Raw genomic sequence first — 20,330 nt, 5'->3', positions numbered from 1 at the left:
ACAGACGGTGCAGTATGGCATAGAGAAGATGCCCAACAGGTTCTCTGCGACAGAGGCCCATAGAAAGAAGGGAAGCAGGGCAGTCACAAACTGATTTGGCCCAATGGTTAATGTGAATTGTTCTGTGTTTCTTGGATGTGGTGATGGTTTATATATACCAAAACTTTATCTCGAAGACCAAGGCAGGCTTGACCACATGTGACTTCAGAAGAGAAGACCATTATTTGGCTGTAAGGGCATGATCCACCTGGACGATGGAACGGTGGGCCAATGTTGTTTCCACAGATGAGTCCCAGTTTGGAGAGTGATTCTCGATGGATTCACATCTGGAGGGAACGTAAGCACAATTTTTGAGACCCAAACATCGTGGAAACAGACTGAGATCGAGGAGGATTCCTAGCATTGTGTGCAGGCATTACGTTTACCACTCTACCTCTCTTCATGTAATTGTAGTGGTGAATTCGCAAGGTTTAACTGCTGTCTGGTATAATGACGAGATAACCTCAAAGAGCATGGGTGGTTGATGTTTCCTTAGAAATGAAAGATATTGCATGCCTGGCATTGCTTGCTTGCTTTCCCAATTTGAATCTCATAGAGCCTATCTGGGGTGCACTTGGGAGATGTGTTGCATCATGTCAGCATCCACCAGCCACTCTCCAAGACTGCGACAGCCGTAGCTACGAGGGAAGATGGAAAGTAGCGCTCAACAATTTTACTACCAAAAAGTTTAACAAAAATCACAAAGAATTTACATCTTTTATCTACTTTTCTACATAGTCACCAACTTTCTCAACACATTTCTCCCATTGTGGTACCAGTTTCAACAGGAGAATGATGACATCATCCCCAGAATGCCCTGTCATTGCCATCCCTGTATTGCTGCCAGAGGTGATTACGTCTGATACTGAGCACATTAAACAGTTTCAGAATGTGTGTGCAAAACCATGAAATTGGAAAAAATGAAGAACTTTTTGTCTACTGTCATGCATGTTGCAGTCGTTTGTGTTCTGTATTCTTTACATTGTTTATACTGCAGTATCACCTGTTTACACCGTTTGTGGAAAAATAAATGAAACTTTGCAAAATTTCCTTTTGTTGCTTTAATTTTGGACATCAGTGTATGGCAGTAAACATCAGCTCCATTTTCTGTGTTATATTGCCAACTATGGTGTATTTTGTTTTGTTTTATACACAGTATACTTGCTGATCTCAAGTGTTGAACATTTCTCATTCTAATTAACCAGCAAAAGCCATTCAGATTCAGTAGTCAGCCATTGGTGATGTGCTCACACACAACTGCTTTCATAATTATTGGTTTCTATGCCCACAATGATGGACTCACCAGCAGTTTGATTTTGTTTTGTGTTGACTGAATAAACTGCCATACTGGGGATTAATTTGGTTTGAGTTTACACAATCCTATATTCGTATAATTTTAAATTTTGCCTTTGGTAGCTGCAAATAACCTATAACATTTTGTGGTTACCCATTGACAGTCCGTGAGCCATAGCTACGGGGAAAGCTAGAAAGTAGCGCTCAACAATTTTACCACCAAAAGGATTAACAAATATCACAAATGAATTTACATCACATTTCTCCCATCGTGGTACCAGTTTCAATATACCCTGTCCATAGAAATCTGTTTGGTTGGAGTATAGCCATCTATGGACTGCTGATTTCCCTTCTGCATCTGTCGCAAAGTGTTGGCCACCACGAATTTCTTCATGGGACCAAACAGACAGTGCAAGGTCTGGACTGTATGATGGTTGCTGGAGCACCTCTCACCCAAATTTACTAATTTTTTCATGAACAGGAGCAGCAACATGGGGGTGAGCATTGTCATGACATCGTCAACATTAATGTTGTGGCATTTGTCATGAAAGACTTGATGCAAATTAATCAAAGTTCTAATGTAGGCTGCCGCATTCACACTGGCCCCTCATTCAGCCAAGTCCACCAGTAACACACTGTGCATATCCCAGAACCCTGCATAAGCACTTTCCTAGCAGATTGAGTCACTTTGAATCTTTTTGTACTGGGGAACCAGCACGTTTGCACTCCTTAGAGGCAAGCTTGTTTTTGGGCATGTAGTGGTACGCCCACAACTCATCACCAGCGATGATTCCTTTCAGAAAGTCATGCCCTTCTGCAGCATAATGCATTAAGTGATCCAAGCCTGTCATCATTTGCTGGCTCTTGTGGTTGTCTGTCAGGTTCTTAGGAACCCATCTAGCACTAATTTTATGAAATTTCAACATGTCATGAACAATATCACACACTGCATAACAGGAAATGTTGAACTACTGCCATAAGGTTCGCACTTGCACAGACTGATCATTCAAAATCGCTGCCTCAATGGCTCTGATATTCTGCGGGGTTGTAGCTGTTACTGGCCACCTAGAGCATGGTCAATCACTATGGTTCACAAGGCCCTTTTGGAAGAATGCACACCGCTTGGAGACATTCCTATGGTCCATACAGTCATCCCCATGCATGCCACACATGTCCCTGTGAATTTCACTCAGTTTATGCCTTTTAGCTCACAAATATCTAACTACATTTTGCAACTCTTTACAAGTTGATGGCAATATCATGCACACCATGTTTGTTTCATAGTTCGGGTTTCTCCCATTAGAGCTGCACACAAAAACAAAATACGCCCTATAGCGCAAACTTCAAATTATTTTGTCATGAAATTTCAACTTTCCTTTGCAGTACCAGGGGGAAAAAAATTATGCATTACTTTCGAGTTCTCCCTCACAATAACAAAGACTATAACCATATCTACCAACCTCCTGGCAAGTTGCATGTCAGTCAATTTTATTAAAGGGTGTCGTATTGATACCATGAGTCAGCACATCATAAGATGCCCTAAAAAATTTGATGTTCCAGTAATATTCAGGTGCCTGATTTGCCATGACCCACTGCCCTATTCCCAAAAGAAGGTCCAAAGTATTGGATCAGTTTTATGTAAAAATAGAATGCTGTAGCAGTGATGCCAGTATGCAATTAATAATAAACATGCAATTCCAAGATGGTCTCTCTCTCTCTCTCTCTCTCTCTCTACACCTCTACTTTCGAAGTGAAGCTGTAAGATGCTACAGACATTGATAGATGTATAAGGCAAGAAAATTAAATGTTCCAAATTCTTTTTCATATCTCTTACAAGCACAGTTTGAATTCGGAAATGTCAGTGCCAGATTACACTTGTTTGCACAGAAACTTCAACATAGGTGGTAACTTTCCGTTAGTGCATTCCTAAGATCTGTTTTAAACATAACAATGCTCTAATTTATATTGCAGCAAATCGTGAAGATCTATTCTTTGCATGTTTTATAGCAATTCCTGCATGGTATGCCTGTTCACCTTGTAAGGCACCCTCCGAGCATGTGTGATGTTCAAAAGGTTGCAATCTCTCTCTTTATGCTCCCATCTAGCGTCTACCTTTCCTTCACTCTTGTATTACTTTTGTTTTTCTTCTCTGTAACTTTCCTCTTTGAGTCCTATTGTCCCTGTGAACATATATTTTCTGCTCTAATTTGCAGCAATTTTTCTAAGCCAAACTTATATTATATTCTGCCATGGCACCGAAATCTCAGCTCTAAAAGAACACACACACCAGACATATCAGGTATTCGACTTTAAAATAACGTGTTTGATGTGAAAGAGATTGTTTGTGTGGTATGTACAGAAAATAAGGAAATAATCAAAAATAATATGTAAGAAACAGTAAGCCAATATGTGGAAACTGATTGCAGAAATCATGAACCAATATTAAATCAAAAGCTCAGGTATATGGTAGTTTACTAAAATTTATCAGAAATTAATTCACACAAAACACACTCTCATAATTTCTAAAGGAGCCCTTTTTAATTTAAGAGCTCAATGTATTTGGTCGTTATGTTAGACTTAATAGTCAGGCTTGAATTTGAACAAAAATAAAATATATTCTATATAGTAATAAAAATAGATTGTTTTTCATTTTGACAAAATTACACTCAATAACTGTGGTGATGGACTCTCTTACAAAATGGCCATTACATATTTATTAGTTCATGTTGATGCAGAGACAGCCCCAAACATGCATAAGCAATAGTTTTGAAAAAAAAAGACATATTTTGAGTCTTATTAATGTCAAGGCATTAGCTTTGATTCACTTATGTATTGTGCACGTGGTACCAGTGTTCTGTTTCAAGACATTAGAAACAAAGATTAGAAAAGACAGTACTGACAAAAGTTTCAAGATTATTCCTCCACACAGTTATAGCAGCATGACAGAAATTGCCTTTTTTTTTTTTCTTTTGCCCCCCAATGATATGGGCAGCAGTACCTGAAACATACATCTACTGGTAGTAGTAGCAGCTGAAAATCATTTGCAGAATTTAAAAATTGTACATTTTTAGAATGTTGTGAAGAGAATGTTACTTCATTCTAGTGAAAACAAAATTACCATTTGGAAACAGCAGTTTTTAAAATGAAAGTTGTGCTTCACGATGTATAAAGCTATAGTATCTCATATATGTTAGAAAACATATGGTGCTTCAGTATTAATTTAATATATTTACAAAATCATATGAATATAATAGAGGGAAACATTCCACGTGGGAAAAATATATCTAAAAACAAAGATGTATCTAAAAACAAAGATGATGTGACTTACCAAACGAAAGCACTGGCAGGTCGATAGATACAAAATTCAAGCTCTCGCAACAAACTTTTGCCTCATCAGGATATTAAAAACAAAGATGATGTGACTTACCAAACGAAAGCGCTGGCAGGTTGATAGACACAAAAACAAACACAAACATACACACAAAACTAAAGCTTTCGCAACCAATGGTTGCTTCATCAGGAAAAAGGGAAGGAGAGGGAAAGACGAAAGGATGTGGGTTTTAAGGGAGAGGGTAAGGAGTCATTCCAATCCCGGGAGCAGAAAGACTTACCTCAGGGGGAAAAAGGACAGGTATACACTCACACACACACCCATATCCAACCGCAATGGTGTCTGTGTATGTGGGGTTGGATATGGGTGTGTGTGCGAGTGTATAACTGTCCTTTTTTCCCCCTAAGGTAAGTCTTTCTGCTCCCGGGATTGGAATGACTCCTTACCCTCTCCCTTAAAACCCACTTCCTTTCGTCTTTCCCTCCCCTCTCCTTCCCTCTTTCCTGATGAAGCAACCGTTCGTTGCGAAAGCTTGAATTTTGTGTGCATGTTTGTGTTTGTTTGTGTGTCTATCAACCTGCCAGCACTTTCGTTTGGTAAGTCACATCATCTTTGTTTTTAGATATATTTACATAATCAGTTACACTGCAATGAAGATTATTTTTATTTGAACTATAGGCCATTTCAGCTATACAGTCAGGTTATCGGTAATAGAACATCTCATAAATTTTGATACATTTGTTGTATTATGTGTAAGTTACTTATGAATATTATTACTTTACATACGTTTTCAAGTCCTCACTTCCATGAAGTATCATTGTTTCTATTGCTGTCTATTTGTTGCTGATTATATTTTATGTTGATGTGGCAGTAATAATCAGTAACAAATAGCAACAGGAACAATGATATTTCATGGACTTGATAAAATATGTAAAATTACATTATTCATAAATAACTTACATGTAATACCACAAATGTACAAAAATTTATAAGATTTCCTACTGCTGACTTAATAGTCAGGCTGAATAGGTCTATAGTTAAAATATTCATTGCAGCGAAGCTGGTTACATAAATATATTATGTCCTTGAAAGACATTTATTACACAGCTGCCCAGAGGATTACAAATTTCAGTATTAATTATTAGATAACTCTACAGCCACCTCTGACAGATTGTTTTACCAGTTGCTGGTATCTACAATAAATAGAAAAGATGTATTTCAGACAAACTTTCACAAAAATTTATTTATTCCTTCCCAGAAACTGAAAAAATAATGTAATTAGTTTTAAATAGTAACCATTGAGTTTCACAGGTACAGATCCTTACATAAGTTTATACAATTTGTGCATTGACTGCAGGTACTAAAATAAACTTATACGGTTAAGTATTTGTGAGGCTTCACCTCTCATTTGGTATTGACTAAAATACACACCAGTATCAATGCAAACTGTAAAATCCAGGGCTTCTTAGTACTTAAATACATTGAAATATAAACAGATTTGCTCCTGCAGCAAGAGAGAAACATCAGTTTGTGAAATAGCAATTGTTGCATTAAATGCCCAGCACTCACCTTAACCGAATACCATACTTTTAAGAAAGTTAAAAACAATAATCATGACCATACACTTGATTATACTTCTGAAAAGTAGCGAACATTCAGTCTTGTGAGACTCATTTTTTCCCATTACATTACATATTGTTTATACCAGGATTTGCAACAAATGTCAGGTAAATTACATTAACTAATTTAGTTTTACATACTGTTTTACATACTGTGAAATCACTTTAATGAACTTTAATTTTTACAAATAATCAGTTGTGCAACAATACATCCCTTCTCTTATCGCACTATGTTTACCTTATCAAACTACTTTTCTGCCCCCTTTACACACTCACCCCCCCCCCCCCCCTTGCCTCCTCTCTGTAATGTTAATAGTTAATCACTTTATATCATATTAACAAAATTAAACATCACATAAACTTGTCATAAAATTTTGAAGGATGAAGAACATGAAGAAATGAATGTACTGATAGATTTGGAAGAAAATTTTATATCTGCAAATGTAAATATGAGAGAATTTTTGGTTGCCTCCTTTTTCTTTAAGTCAATGAATGAAGAAAATATGATCTCTTATACACACTTGTCCCATTATTTGTAGCTCTTAATGTGGTTGCATTTACATTCTACAATGTTCCATTGCCTGGAAAGGGGGGGGGGGGGAGGGAAGTAGCAATGTCACAGTAATGTATTAAGTCCTTTACTTGCAGTGCAGTTCTGAGCATAAGAAACCTTTCCGACATTGAGTCACAGAATAACTTGGGCCCAACTAAAAGGATCATTATGAAAAATATGTACTATATTACTTTCATAACAAGTCCGTTTTTTGCACAAATTCGAACAGTGCAATTTAAGATGTATCATATTAATGGGAAATTTATGGGTAGATATTGTGGGGGAGGAAGACTCTCTCTGCAAGAGCTACTTGGTGTCACAAAAGAGCTACCATAGCTTTTAGTGGGGAAAAAAATCCCTATTTTCTTAATGTAATCTTGTTTGTAATAGTAAACTATAGAGAGTATCTGATACATGGGAAAAATTAGAAACAGAGCAAAGATAAAATTATCTATAAGTTTAACACTTGGAAGTGAAGAAACAGTAACATGTGCAGAGCAGAAAGATTACTTTTTAATTGCTACTGGAAAGCAATGAAAAAAGAAAATGGAAGGCAAGTCAGATCCTACCCAACTGCAATCCACATGAAATTTATCCCAAAACACAAAATAATGAAACACACCAGTATAATTTACGTAACTAATAATGAAACTTCGAGGGAAAAGAAATGTGATTTTCAATGGATGCTGAAGGGAGTGAGTATTAATGTCAACAACTTTACAGAAATAATTAATTATTACAGCTGACATATTTGTCCCAGCAGAATCCGCAACTGTATTGATAATTAAAACAATAATTTATTCTTCAGTCTCAGCTGCACATTTTTAACACATGACATGTTTCAATCTCTCTGGCTCATCTTCAGATCTAAGTAGTTGCATCAGCAACCTTTGTCTGTGTCAGAAAGTCACAGAATACTGTGCTATATGAGGTTCTGACATAGGCAAGGCAGTTTGCTGATGAAATTAGATCTGGAGATGATCCAGAGAAATCGAAACATGTCATTTAATTAAAAATGTGCAAATGCAACTGAAGAATAAATTAACATGTTGCATTTGCTCCAGAGAACAAGCAATGAAAGCACAGCTGGTGGAATAACAAATGTGAAGAAGCACTTGGACAAAAAAAAATATATATAGTTTGGAATGAACTGTATAGCATGAAAACAGGCAGTAATAGGAGAATATATCAGTTGGATTAGAAGCAATGAGATGAAATTATTAGGGTGCAAAAGAGGGGCTTTGAAAAAGAGAAGCTTGAAACTCCAGAATAGCACATTAAAAAGTATAATAGAAGAGACTGTTACAAAATAATCAAGAACTGTATCTCCGAGTACAATACGCAATCAATATGCTTCAGGAAATAAAATAGAAAACTACTGCAAAGCAATGAGGAAGAAAGCTGCAATCTACTGGCAGCATATTTGAAAAGCTATTAACCTGGGGGGGGGGGGGGGGGGGGCAGGGGGGGGGGGGGGGGGGAAGGACACCAAGCAACTGGAATTTCATGACAATATTGCAAATGAAAATTCAAAACTATCAAACACTGATATGATTAAAATTACAGCAAACAATTACAACACAACAAAATTCCAGATGATGATGGCCTCACAGCAAAAATTCCAAAAGTGAATGGAGATCTAAGTCTCACAATTACAAAAGGAAAACCATATAAGGTCTGGTACACCACCTCTAGGAAACTGTACAGTTTTGTTAATTCACCCACTCAGGGCTGGTTAAGGGCCCAATTGACACAAACCACTGCTTGGGGGCACCAAGCTGAGAGGGGTTCCCTAACTGTAAGATTTATATATAGGGCATATTACAATTAGTAGTGGTGGCACCATGCTGTACACGGTGCACACCACAATTAGTAGCATAAGGTGACTTGGACAAAAATGTTCAAGGAAAAAGGGGGAAGGTGCCAAAAGGGAAGTCGCTTATGTGGAAAAATGTTCTCTAACTGGCCCTGCACCCATTTCATAAAAAGGGGGACCAAAAATATCAATATTTACAGAGACGAATTTTATTTCTGCCCTTAGAAAACAAAATCTTATTGGCAGCTCTTCTGAACATATTAAATCCTCAATTAGACAAACAAATTGGAGGGTATCCAACTGGATTTAGAAGTAGCAGATCCTGTCCAGAGAAAATTCTAAACTTTAAACAAATAATTAAGTACATGCAAATACAAAATAAAAAGATAATGCTAATATTTGTTGATTTTAAAAAGATTGACGATTCGATAAACAGCAACTACTATTCAAAACCTTGAAGGAATTTGCAGTAGATAAGAAAACTACAGAAGTATATAAGCAAACTTAAACAAGTTAAATTTCTTGGAACAACTTCTAGTACCTTTCAAACTGTATCAGTAGTGAGGCAAGCAGACAATTTGTCACCATGATTATCCAACTTTTTGATGGTAAAAGTTAATAAGGGAGTGAAAAATAAAGGAATAAAAACAAAAAGTTAATAATTACATAAAGCTGGGTAGACCGAGAGAAGCAATAAATTGTTTGGCCACTGCACACACTCTCATAATGATGATAATACATGAAAAAAAGAACGATTAGAGCTCATAAGGTGACTGCTGAAAAGGGAAGTCTGCAAATGCCTTTTGAAAAGACAGAATACATGACCAATGAAAGTAACTCATCAAGAATTTTAAAAACCAAGTACAGCAATATCAAGAAAACAGATAACTTTAAATTTCTGGGTGATAATATAAACAGAAGAAATGAAAAGAAGCAATTAAAACTGGAATTGAAAAAAATAAAAGGGCATACATGAAAGCAAGAAACCTGTAGAATTAAAAAATGTTTTTCTAAAGAGGTTAAATTAAGACATTATAACACAGTAGTAAAACCAAAGTTCTCTACAGCTTGAAAACATCACTATTGTTTGGATGAAATACGGCACTAGAAGATATAGAAAAGAAAGGGGAATCTTGCAAAAAATATTAGGTGCAATCAAGAACAAACATGGAAATTGAGTTTTGAGAACAAATAAGGAAATATACTCATTCTGCCCTAAAACAACAGATGAGATCAGGGAAAAGACGGTTACACTCTACAGAGGATGAAAGAAATGGATGGAAAGGCAAAACAAAAAGGGAATCAGAAGAAATTCAGATTGCAGAGAAGGCCTTACTCAACATAGACTACTTCAGACTAGAAGCCATTAAATTCAAAAGTTTCAGAAACACAAAACAAACAGAAAAACAACTGGAGTCAAATGATCTGAGTAAGACAAAAGAAGATAATTATGAGAAGAAAAGAGTTTTAGAGGCGGGTGCAGGAAATGGGAAATAAATAGTTCTTTTGATGTGGACCTTAGTTGGCCTGTTGTCAGTTATTTAAGAATAACTTAAGGGAACATGATTACTAAAAAGAAATTTCTGCCTCAACTGTTCCCACTTCTTTCTTTTCCCTGTCAGCCACACAATAGAGATTCTAACTTAAGAAAACCACTGTCTATCAGTAAAATAACCACCAAAATGAAACTTCAATACTACTGAGTCAGAATTGTGAAATGGAGTGAAGGTTCACGGTTTCCATTTGTTTCCTACGCTGTCCATTTTTGGCTCACCAATGCTTCTAATTTCAGTCTACTTTTCTCTTCTTGAAGTTGTCAGCCGTCACTTCAACTTCTAGGTCTCATCTGTTGCTAGACTTTCATTTGTGATTTTCCCCACATTCGTTGATCCCCTTTATTCAGATTATCTCATTAATTTCTGATTACTGTCATTTCCTTTAGCCTGTCCTCTCCTGAGATGGATGAAGGAATCTCTGTTCTATACTTAGCAGAAAATCATGACTTTAGTTATACTTCATTACAATTACGAACAGCAGCTTCCTTAAAACTAGATGTTATAACTACTTTTTTTGGAACACAGATACATAGAAAATCATTAAAAGTCTAGATAAAAGAAGAAAACTTTTTAGTAAATTGCTAAGACAGAAGCAAATGCACCAGGGCAAATGCACCAGGGCTAACAGATGCACAAATGTAGTAAGAAAAGGTTTCTCAAGTTACTGTACTTGTGTCCTTGGTAAATTTTGTTTTTTGGGCATCACAGAAATATGCCAGTCAAACAAAATCACTAAAGATGCAAATTTCTGAATTTGATTCCATCTGAGCAAGTTACAAGTAAATGTAAGTATCAATCTGTGCATCAGACTCCTGTATTTTGAAACAAGAGTAATAGTCAGGTAACTTGTTTCAGCTGCCTTGTGTGTAAGGTTTAGGTCAATTTACATATTTAACATTGTCTCATAATAGTTTGCAATATGTAACCATTTTTTTCCTATTTTTTGTATGAAAGTGTTCATATATAGTACAACTGAACATAAGCAGATAAGCTGCCCTCATCTGACAAAAACATAAATGAGTTGCAAGTCTTTTCTTTTTTCGTCTTTTCGAAGCAATACATAGTTAATTTGACTTCAAACAGATTACATATACTACAGTAAAAGCATAGGTACCACAAATAAAATATGACTGCCACATGTTTTCTTTGGTCTGTTATTCTCAAGCTTTGCACTTAACAGAAAATTCATCATTCCACAGAAGTGGATTTTTGTATTTTTACACGTGTTCATATGAATATTTATACAAATATACATTGTATTGTGCATTTTGCTACAATGCAATATACAACTGTCTAAGAAATATAGAACATAAATATGACCACAACCTCAGAAAATAACAACTTGTGAAAAATCACAGATCACTTGATTATTATAGAAACAGCTTGCACCACAGAGAATATCTGCAATATTAAAGAACAAAAATATGCCCGTCACTCTAAAAGTAATTCAAATTCTAGCAAAAAAGCAGAAAATAAATTGTCAATTGTCCAGTGACTCATACTAAAGCAAACAAAGTTTAAATAACATATCATGCTATCAAGTGATGCTTAGAAGTTTCACAGAAGTGAAATATATGTTATTCATCGTCAAGTTTCCATTGCAGCTTCATTTAATGTGAACACCTGGAGGAAAGAGATGTATGACACGTTCCTTTTAACAACTGGATGTAATTAACAATATGTGCTATGCCCTGCCATAGATTTGCTCAAAATGTAAAGGGCATAATGAAGTGCTCACTGATTAAGCATAATTGCCAACAGTCATAAATTAGTAAGGGGCAGAGAGGAGAGGATCACAAGACAGTGAGATGAATAATCACAGGCAGTTCTTGTGGTATGATAAATCTCTCAACATTATTTAATTCAATAATTACATTTGCAAAAAAATGAGGTATGTCACTTTGTTCTATAAATATCAAATAAATATCAGTAAATAAATAACATATGAAAGTTTCTTGCCCAGTTTTTTTGTGTGCATGTCATGCATATAATATGCTCAAATGGCTATTCCACTATTTTAGCATGCATGCACTAAGCACAGAGATATACAATTTTGATGTGATGTCATGTACATGGAATGATGACAATATACACTCAGTCTCTGTAAAGTTGATGTAAAACTCTTTGTATCAGACACTCTCTCCAAAATCTGATTTTTAGAATTGTCCCTTTAACATAGCATTCATTTCACTATGAACAAACAGCACATTTAATTAAAAAGCATAGTCTACTATACAGCACCAGATATGAATGCTATGCCATGTCTTAAGTTAAACAGTCTTAATCTAGATGTTAAACAGTTTTAAAACCAATAAGCTCCATGAGTAAACATGAATATGATCCCATGACTATGTAAATATGTACATATACATTTGACAGTAAATGATAAGTGTGTTTCTAAGACTCTGTAACACTTTCAGTGGGGATATAAGTACACAATCTAATTAACATTGTAATTGCATTGATATATTAAGGAACTAAATTTGTCAAACAATACCTGTCTCTCTAGCATAAGACACATAACATGTATAGTGATTCCATAATCTTAACCTTCAAAGGAATTCTCATATGAACAGATAAATACAGCCAAAATGCCAATTCTATGAATGGAAAAAAGAAATAAATGTGACAACATTTTTTGAACCTAGCATCATATTATCCATTGGAATAAATAATAAAAAGGTAACTTCAATTGTGAAACTGTAATAGTAACACAGCACAATTCTTCACAATTACATAGTTCCCAAATAAATATGAAATACAAAATAAAAAGTTAAATAAATAGAATGGGTACATGAAGTTTAGTCACACGAACTACAATAAATAAATATATTTTAGTACGCTTTTGTGTTATTTTACAATTTTCTTAAAGCAACAACAATAATAGTAATAATAGAAAAATGCTACAACTGTTTCACAGCTGGAACACAGTACTTGTACAACATTTTTCTCTGTCTTCATGCAATCAATTGCAGTGCTGAGAGCTTAAATTGTATGTAAATACTTTTATATATTTGTCAAAGATATGCGTACCATTACATCCCATCTCCCTGGCTTGTAATACAGGAAGATGTATAAATATGTTCTAAGCTCTCTGACATCAAATTCTCCACTACATCCTGGTCTAGTGCTGCATCATCTGAGATCATGTCTGGACACTGTATACTTTTGTTCTCCATAGTATTAGGCAGAATGACAGGTGAAGGCTTCACAGAAATCATGTTCACTGATACCATTAGAGGGAAGTTCAGTTTCTTGCTAAGGCACATTATTACAACCTATAACAGAAAAGAGAAACGAAAACTCTTATTGTTGGTGATTAAAACTAAACAACTGACGAATAACATATAATGTGAAGTGCTATGACTATAAATTCTAATAAGTATGACACAGTGGCAGAATGCTAGGGTCATTCAATAAATAATGCCCTATCTGCCCTTTTCCAGCTATTAATGTATACAGGAAAACCATTTTAGGGGCTTTAAATCTGATGTTTCTTCTGCATGTGTGCAGAGTTTCTAACAATTCCTACAGTTGCCAAAGCTGTAGTGAACCTCAAAAATGGCATCTAATCAAGACACTTGTTACAAGCACTGTGCTGTAATTGAATTCCTAGTTGTGGCAAAAGAAACCATGGTGAACATCCATAAATGTTTGTGCGCAGTTTATGGTAATAATGCAGCCGATAGGAGTGCTATTAAACAATGAATGAAGAGAGATAAGGCACAGGGGAACTGCAGAAACTGAACTTCATAAACAGCCACACTCAGGACATAGTGTTAGAGCCATCGCCCCTGATATGGTGAAGATGCCATTATTAGTGCAGACTGGTGCGTGCTCACAACTCTCTACAGCTATAAATGAGCATTGGAAGTACATGTGCAAGAAAGGTGGGGAGGGGGAGGGGGAGAGGGAGGGGGAGGGAGTGGGGGAGAGAGAGGGAAAGAGCTATTTCAATTTAACTGTTGCAGCAGCTTGAGGCCAATGAAGAGAGGGAATACATGCTCTCACACAATGACATTATTATGAAGTGACACATCAAACTTCAGCTGTAATAATTGTTCATCTTCCACTATCGGCCATGGTATTAGATACGCAAGAAGATAAGCTACCAAGCTATCCGGTCACCACAATATGATTAGGGGGAGGTGGGGGGGGGGGAGGGGGGGGGGAGAAGAAGAAGAAGAAGAAGAAGAAGAAGAAGAAGAAATTGGCCAGCAGTGGTAAATAAACAATAATTACAGTCACAGGCAAGCATGTTGTAGTTTCAGAAATTTTGTACGGCTGTGGTACCTGCCCAAAGGAAAGTGTAGTGGCAAACTACAGTCTCCCTGGAAGACTATTCTAATTCTTCTCCCCACTGACTATTTGGGCTAATATGAAAAGGGACTCGTCATCTGATACTATGACAATCGATGACTGCCCTACACCTAAATCAGGGGCCCTGCCACCGAACCTCTACATTGTAGGCACCATTTGGCCAGCCATGGCTTCTCCTGTGGCACCACAGCCACCATCTTCTCCTCCTACCAAGTCCTCAGATTGTCACAGCAAGAAGGCTAGAGGCATGAGGCATCACCATTGATTTTTTTTTTGGGGGGGGGGGGGGGGGGGGGGGGGAGGAGTGCAGTTAACTTACATGGGCATTTAGAAACGCTATAGTATATGTCATGATATGTATTTCTTTATTAAAACTTAGTGTTGGGTGGTGGGTGTGGGGACAGTATGCTACCATGGGTTGAGATCGGGATGATTGAGGAGGCAGAGAATGTGTTGCGAGGATAATATCCATCTGTGCAGTTCAGAAAAGCTGGTGGTAGAGGGAAGGCTCCAGATGGCTTGACTAGTGAAGCACCCAGTGAAATCAGGGATGTCATGCTATATGCATGTTGTGCCACAGGATGGTCTACTTTGCCTTAGCCACAGTTAGGTGGTGGCTGTTCATCCTGGCGGACAGTTGGTTGGTAGTCATAGCAATATACAAAGCTGTGCAATGTTTGTGGCAGAGCTGGTAAATGACATGGCTGCTTTCACAGGTGGCCTGGCCCCTGATGATGTACGATAAACCTGTGACAGGACTGGGATAGGAAGTGCTGAGTGAATGGATTGGGCAGGTCTTGCACGTGGAACTTCCACAGGGATATGATCCTTGTGGCAAGTGGTTGGTTGGGATTGGCATAGGGATGGACTAGGATGTTATGGAGGTTGGATGAGTGACAGAACACCATTTTAGGTGGGGTGGGAAAAATCTCAGATAGGATGTCCCTCATTTTAGGGCATGATGATAGGTAATCAAAGCTCTGGCAAAGTATGTGGTTGAGTTGTTCCAGGTGAGGATGGTGTTGGTTAACAAAGGGGGCACTCCTTTGCAGCTGGTTCTCGGGGGTGGTGGGAGGATTGAGGGTGTGACGGGAAATACTGTGGATAATCTGTTTCTTGACTGCGTCTGGGAGATGGTGCCTGTCTGTGTAGGTCTTGGAGAGACTCTCAGCATTTTGGGCAAAGGAGTAATTGTCAGTGCAGATGAGCCATTCCCGGGTAGCCAGGCTGTGTGGGAGGAATTTTTCGGTGTGAAAGGGATGACAGCTGTCAAAACGCAGATGGTTGGTGGGTTTAATGTAGACAGAGGTGTGGATTGGAGCCATCAGAGAGGAGGAGGTCAATGTATAGGAAGCAAGGCACACAGGGTTGAGGAGTGCCAATGGAAGTGGATGGAAGAGAAGGTGTTGAGGTTGTGAAAGAATAAGGGTATGGTGTCTTGGCCCTGAGTCCAAATCATGAAGGTATCATCAATGAGTCTGAATCAGGCTGGGGATTTGATGTTTTGGGAGGCTAGGAAGGTCTCCTCTGGATGGCCCATAAATAGGTTGATGAAGGAGGGTGCCATGTGGGTGCCCATGACTATCTCACTGATTTGTTTGTATACCCTCACTTCAAAGGAGAAGTATTTGTGAGTTAGGATAAAGTCAGAAAGGTGTGTGAGGAATGAGGTAGTGGGTTTCGAGGCTGAAGGACATTGGGAAAGGTAGTGTCCAATAGTGATAAGGCCATGGGTCCTTCCCAGAACCTCTCCCCTGAATCTATTTCCCTCTACACTCCTATGAACCCCGCACACCCACCTTCTACCTGCTCCCCAAAACCCACAAACCCAACACAAACACTCCATTATGGCTGGTTATTGGGCCCAACTGAAGGATTTTTGGCCCTATTTGACGAACACCTACAACCAACTGCCCATAATTTAGCCTCTCACGTCAAAGATCCCAAGCACTTCCTTCATGGACTCTCCACCATCCTCAACCCTTTACCTCCTGGATCCCTACTCGTCACTGTTGACACCACCTCCCTGTACGCCAACATCCTTCATGTGGTGTCACCGCCAGACACCACACTTGCTAGGTGGTAGCTTAAATCGGTCGCGGTCCATTTAGTACATGTCGGACCCGCGTGTCGCCACTGTGTGATCGCAGACCGAGCGCCACCGCAAGGCAGGTCTCGAGATACGGAATAGCACTCGCCCCAGTTGTACGACGACTTTGCTAGCGACTACACTGCCGAAGCCTTTGCTCTCATTTGCCGAGAGACAGTTAGAATAGCCTTCAGCTAAGTCCATGGCTATGACCTAGCAAGGCGCCATTAGCCTTACATAGTTTGATAGTTATCGTATAAATGTCTCAAGAAGAATGATGTATACAACAAGGATAGATTAAAGTTAAGTATTAGAATTCACTACTTATCCTGTTCCAGAATTCACGCCCGTCTGCGTTAGATAGCGTGCATTTCGGCCTCCTATATCTACAAGGTGTTGGCACATTCGCTAACACATCACTTCACGTCCATGGTCTTGCCACTATTGAACACTAACTTTCCCAATATCCTTCAGACTCCACACGTCATTTCTCATACACTTTACGAACTTTATTCTAACCCACAACTACTCCTCCTTCGAAGGGAAGGTATACAAACAAAATCCACGCTACAGCTGTGGGCACCTACATGGCACTTTCTTATGCCAACCAGTTTAGGGCCACCTAGAGGAGACCTTCCCAGCCTCCCAAAACGTCAAACCTCTAGCCTAGCTCAGGTTAACTGATGACGACGTCATGATGTGGACTCTCAGCCAAGATACTCTATCCTGATTCCTCCACTACTTCAACACCTTCTCTCCCACCCTCTTCACCTGGTCCTTCTCCAACGTGCCACCTTCCTAAACATTGACCACCTCCTCTCTGGTGGCTGCATCTGCACCTCTGTCCATATTAAACCCACCAACCACCAACAGTACCTGCATTTTAACAGCTGTCACCCCTTTCGCACCAAAAAGTCCCTCCATATAGCCTGGCTATGTGGGGACAGTGTATTTGTAGTGACAAGAACTCCCTTGCCCAGTATGCCGAGGGTCTCACCAACATTTTCACAGGCAGGCACTATCCTACAGACCTAGTCCACAAACAGATTTCCCGTGCTATTTTACCTCACACCCCCAATCCTCCCACCACCCCCAAGAACTAGCCACAAAGGAGTGCCCCCTTCATTACCCAATACCACCTTTGACTGGAATAACTGAACCACATCCAGTGCCAGGGCTTTGATTACTTATCATCATGCTCTGAAATGAGGGACATCAACCTGAGACCCTTCCCACACCACCTAACAGGGTGTTCTGTTGCCCACCAGTCTCCATAACATCCTAGTTCATCCCTATGCCACTCCCAATACCAACTCCTTGTGGAAGACCCAGGTGCAAGACCTGCCCAATACATGAACACAGCACTTTCTATTCCAGTCTTGTCACAGGCCACCTGTGAAAGCAGCCATGTCATTTACCAGGTCTGCTGCAAACGTTGCACAGCTTTGTATATTGCTATGACTACCAACCAGCTGTCCACTGGGATGAACAGCCACCATCAAACTGTGGCTACGAGTAAAGTAGACCATCCTGTGGCAAAACATGCAGCTAAACATAACATCCCTGATTTCAATGGCTGCTTCGCAACGCAAACCATCTGGATCCTGCCCTCTACCATCAGCTTTTCTGAACTGCACAGATGGGAGTTATCATCACAAAACATTCTCTGACTCCATAACTATCCCGGTCTCTACTCACGGTAACATACTGGCCCCAAATATGCCACCCAACAGTTTCCACCCCCTCTGCCCTATCACCTCCCTCCCATTCTCATCTCCTATTCTCATCTCCTACACTCCTGGCTTGCAGCGCTCTACCAATGCGTCTGCCCATATTTCCCTGCTCCTCTCCTTTTTCGCTCTGTTTCCCCCACGTCCCTGCCCCACAATGTCCTGGCACTGTGCCTGTTGGCATTCTAGTCTCTGCACACACTGCCACACAGCACTCCCTTCTTCCCCTACCAGTAAGCTGCTACCCCTTCCCATTCCCCACCCCCTCCAGATTGCTGCTACCACCCCATGTGATAACTCCATTCTGGCCCAAGAGGCCAGAGTTGGCAATCACGTGTGCATGAAGTGTGGTTGCTTTTGTGAATGAATGGCGCGTGTTTCTCTTTTTCCAATGATGGTTGTGGCCAAAAGCTTGTGTGTCTTTTCAATTGTGCCTGTCTACAACTAAGTGTGTTACCTTTACGGTAAGTAGCAATGTATCTTTTTCTACACCTGTTTACATTCCTACCTGGAGTTTCCATTGTTAGTGCACTACAAGATGTAAATGTATTAAATGATACCTTACCTCTTCATTCTTAAACAGTGCAATATTTTTAATTCCTGATGACTGGGTGACAATTGTTGGGTGCTGCCCATTGTTACCGTAATGGGCAACTCTTACCCTGAAAAGGCAAGGTTGCATTAAAAGATAAACTAAAGCATGTATTTGCAAACTAAATTTATCATAAAATAGTAAAATTTGACTTGACTTTTTTAAAGTTTTTAAGATTAAGCTGTTACATAATAACACAAAATTATGAATCTGTGGTACACTGGTCACAGTGTTAAATGGTAAAGGCCAAAGCCAGCTGTTCACATCAGTTTGCATACGTAATTGTGGGTGGTACCTATGGACGCTCTCGTGAAGTAGTTTTGTTTTCCTAAAACTGTCTTGAGCAGTTAATGGTACAGCTCACACGCAATGAAAATATTTTAGACCTTGTAGCAACAAACAAGCCTGACCTTATTGACAGAGAGAGGGATTAGTGATCATGGTGTCATCATAGTGAGATGGTTACTAAAGTTAATGAATCCATCAAGAAGGCTATGAAAGTAGTTTTGCTAGAAAGAGCGGATAAGCATTTGTTTACATGACATGACATCATTTAGTTCCAGTATGATGAACACAGAGGAATTATGGGCAAAGCATACACACATTGTAAATAATGCTCTGAAGAGGTATGTGCCAAGTAAATGAATTAAGGATGGAAAAGACACACTGTGGCTTAATAACAAAATTCAAAAAATGCTGAGGAAGCAGAGACTGTTGCACTGCTCATTCAAAAACAACAAGCAAATGTCGACAAGCAAAAACTGGTAGAAATTTGTGTTTGTAAAAATATTGTAGCACACAACAACTGCCAGCATCATACCTTAGCAAAAGATCTAGCTGAAAACCCAAGAAAATTCTGGTCCTACGTAAAATCACTGAGAGGTCAGAGGCTTCTATCCAGTTGCTCATTGACCACAGTGGTGTGGCAAAATGAAAGCTGAAGTTTTAAATTTCATGTTTAAGAACTCATTCACACAGTAGGATAATACAAACATACCATTGTTTGACTCTCACAAAGGCCCCATTAAGGAGACATCCCTGGCACAGAAAAGCAATTGAAAGAGTTGAGAACAAATACGTTTCCAGGTCCAGATGGAATCCCAATTTGGTTTTACTCTACGGCATTGGCCCATAGCCTAGCTTGTATTTATCATGAATTTCTCATCCAGAGCAAAGTCTTAAGTGACTGGAAGAAAAGGCGGGTGACTCCTGTATATAAGAAGAGCAAAAGAATGGACCTGCAAAATTACAGACGAATGTCCTCAACATCCATTAGTTGCACAATCCTTAAACATATTCTGAATTCAAACATAATAAATTTCCTTGAGACAGAAAAGCTTCTGTTCACAAATAAGCATGGATTTAGAAAGCATCACTTGTGCGAAACTCAGG

General features: G+C 38.8%; 1 protein-coding gene across 3 annotated transcripts in view; it reads right to left on the bottom strand.

The window, feature by feature from the left end:
• Window positions 1-3,286: 3,286 nt before the first annotated feature.
• The window catches only part of LOC124715969 (protein germ cell-less), a 111,248-nt gene continuing 94,204 nt past the window's right edge, over window positions 3,287-20,330 (bottom strand). The window contains exons 9-11 of one of the 3 annotated variants that reach the window (XM_047243135.1): window positions 18,912-19,008; window positions 13,241-13,485; window positions 3,287-3,512 (exon numbers count right to left, since the gene is read on the bottom strand). In XM_047243135.1, the coding sequence (XP_047099091.1) occupies window positions 13,243-13,485; window positions 18,912-19,008 (340 nt within the window). In that variant the 3' untranslated portion in view covers window positions 3,287-3,512; window positions 13,241-13,242. Of the gene's footprint in view, window positions 3,513-11,624; window positions 13,486-18,911; window positions 19,009-20,330 lie in introns of those variants that run through there. The other 2 variants (XM_047243136.1, XM_047243134.1) reach the window with 2 other exon arrangements.

This window comes from Schistocerca piceifrons, chromosome 1 (assembly GCF_021461385.2).
Source record: "Schistocerca piceifrons isolate TAMUIC-IGC-003096 chromosome 1, iqSchPice1.1, whole genome shotgun sequence".
In the NCBI taxonomy this organism is placed as follows: Eukaryota; Metazoa; Arthropoda; class Insecta; order Orthoptera; family Acrididae; genus Schistocerca; species Schistocerca piceifrons.
Note: the sequence above shows the minus strand (reverse complement) of the source record. Positions and strands in the feature narration are given on the sequence as shown.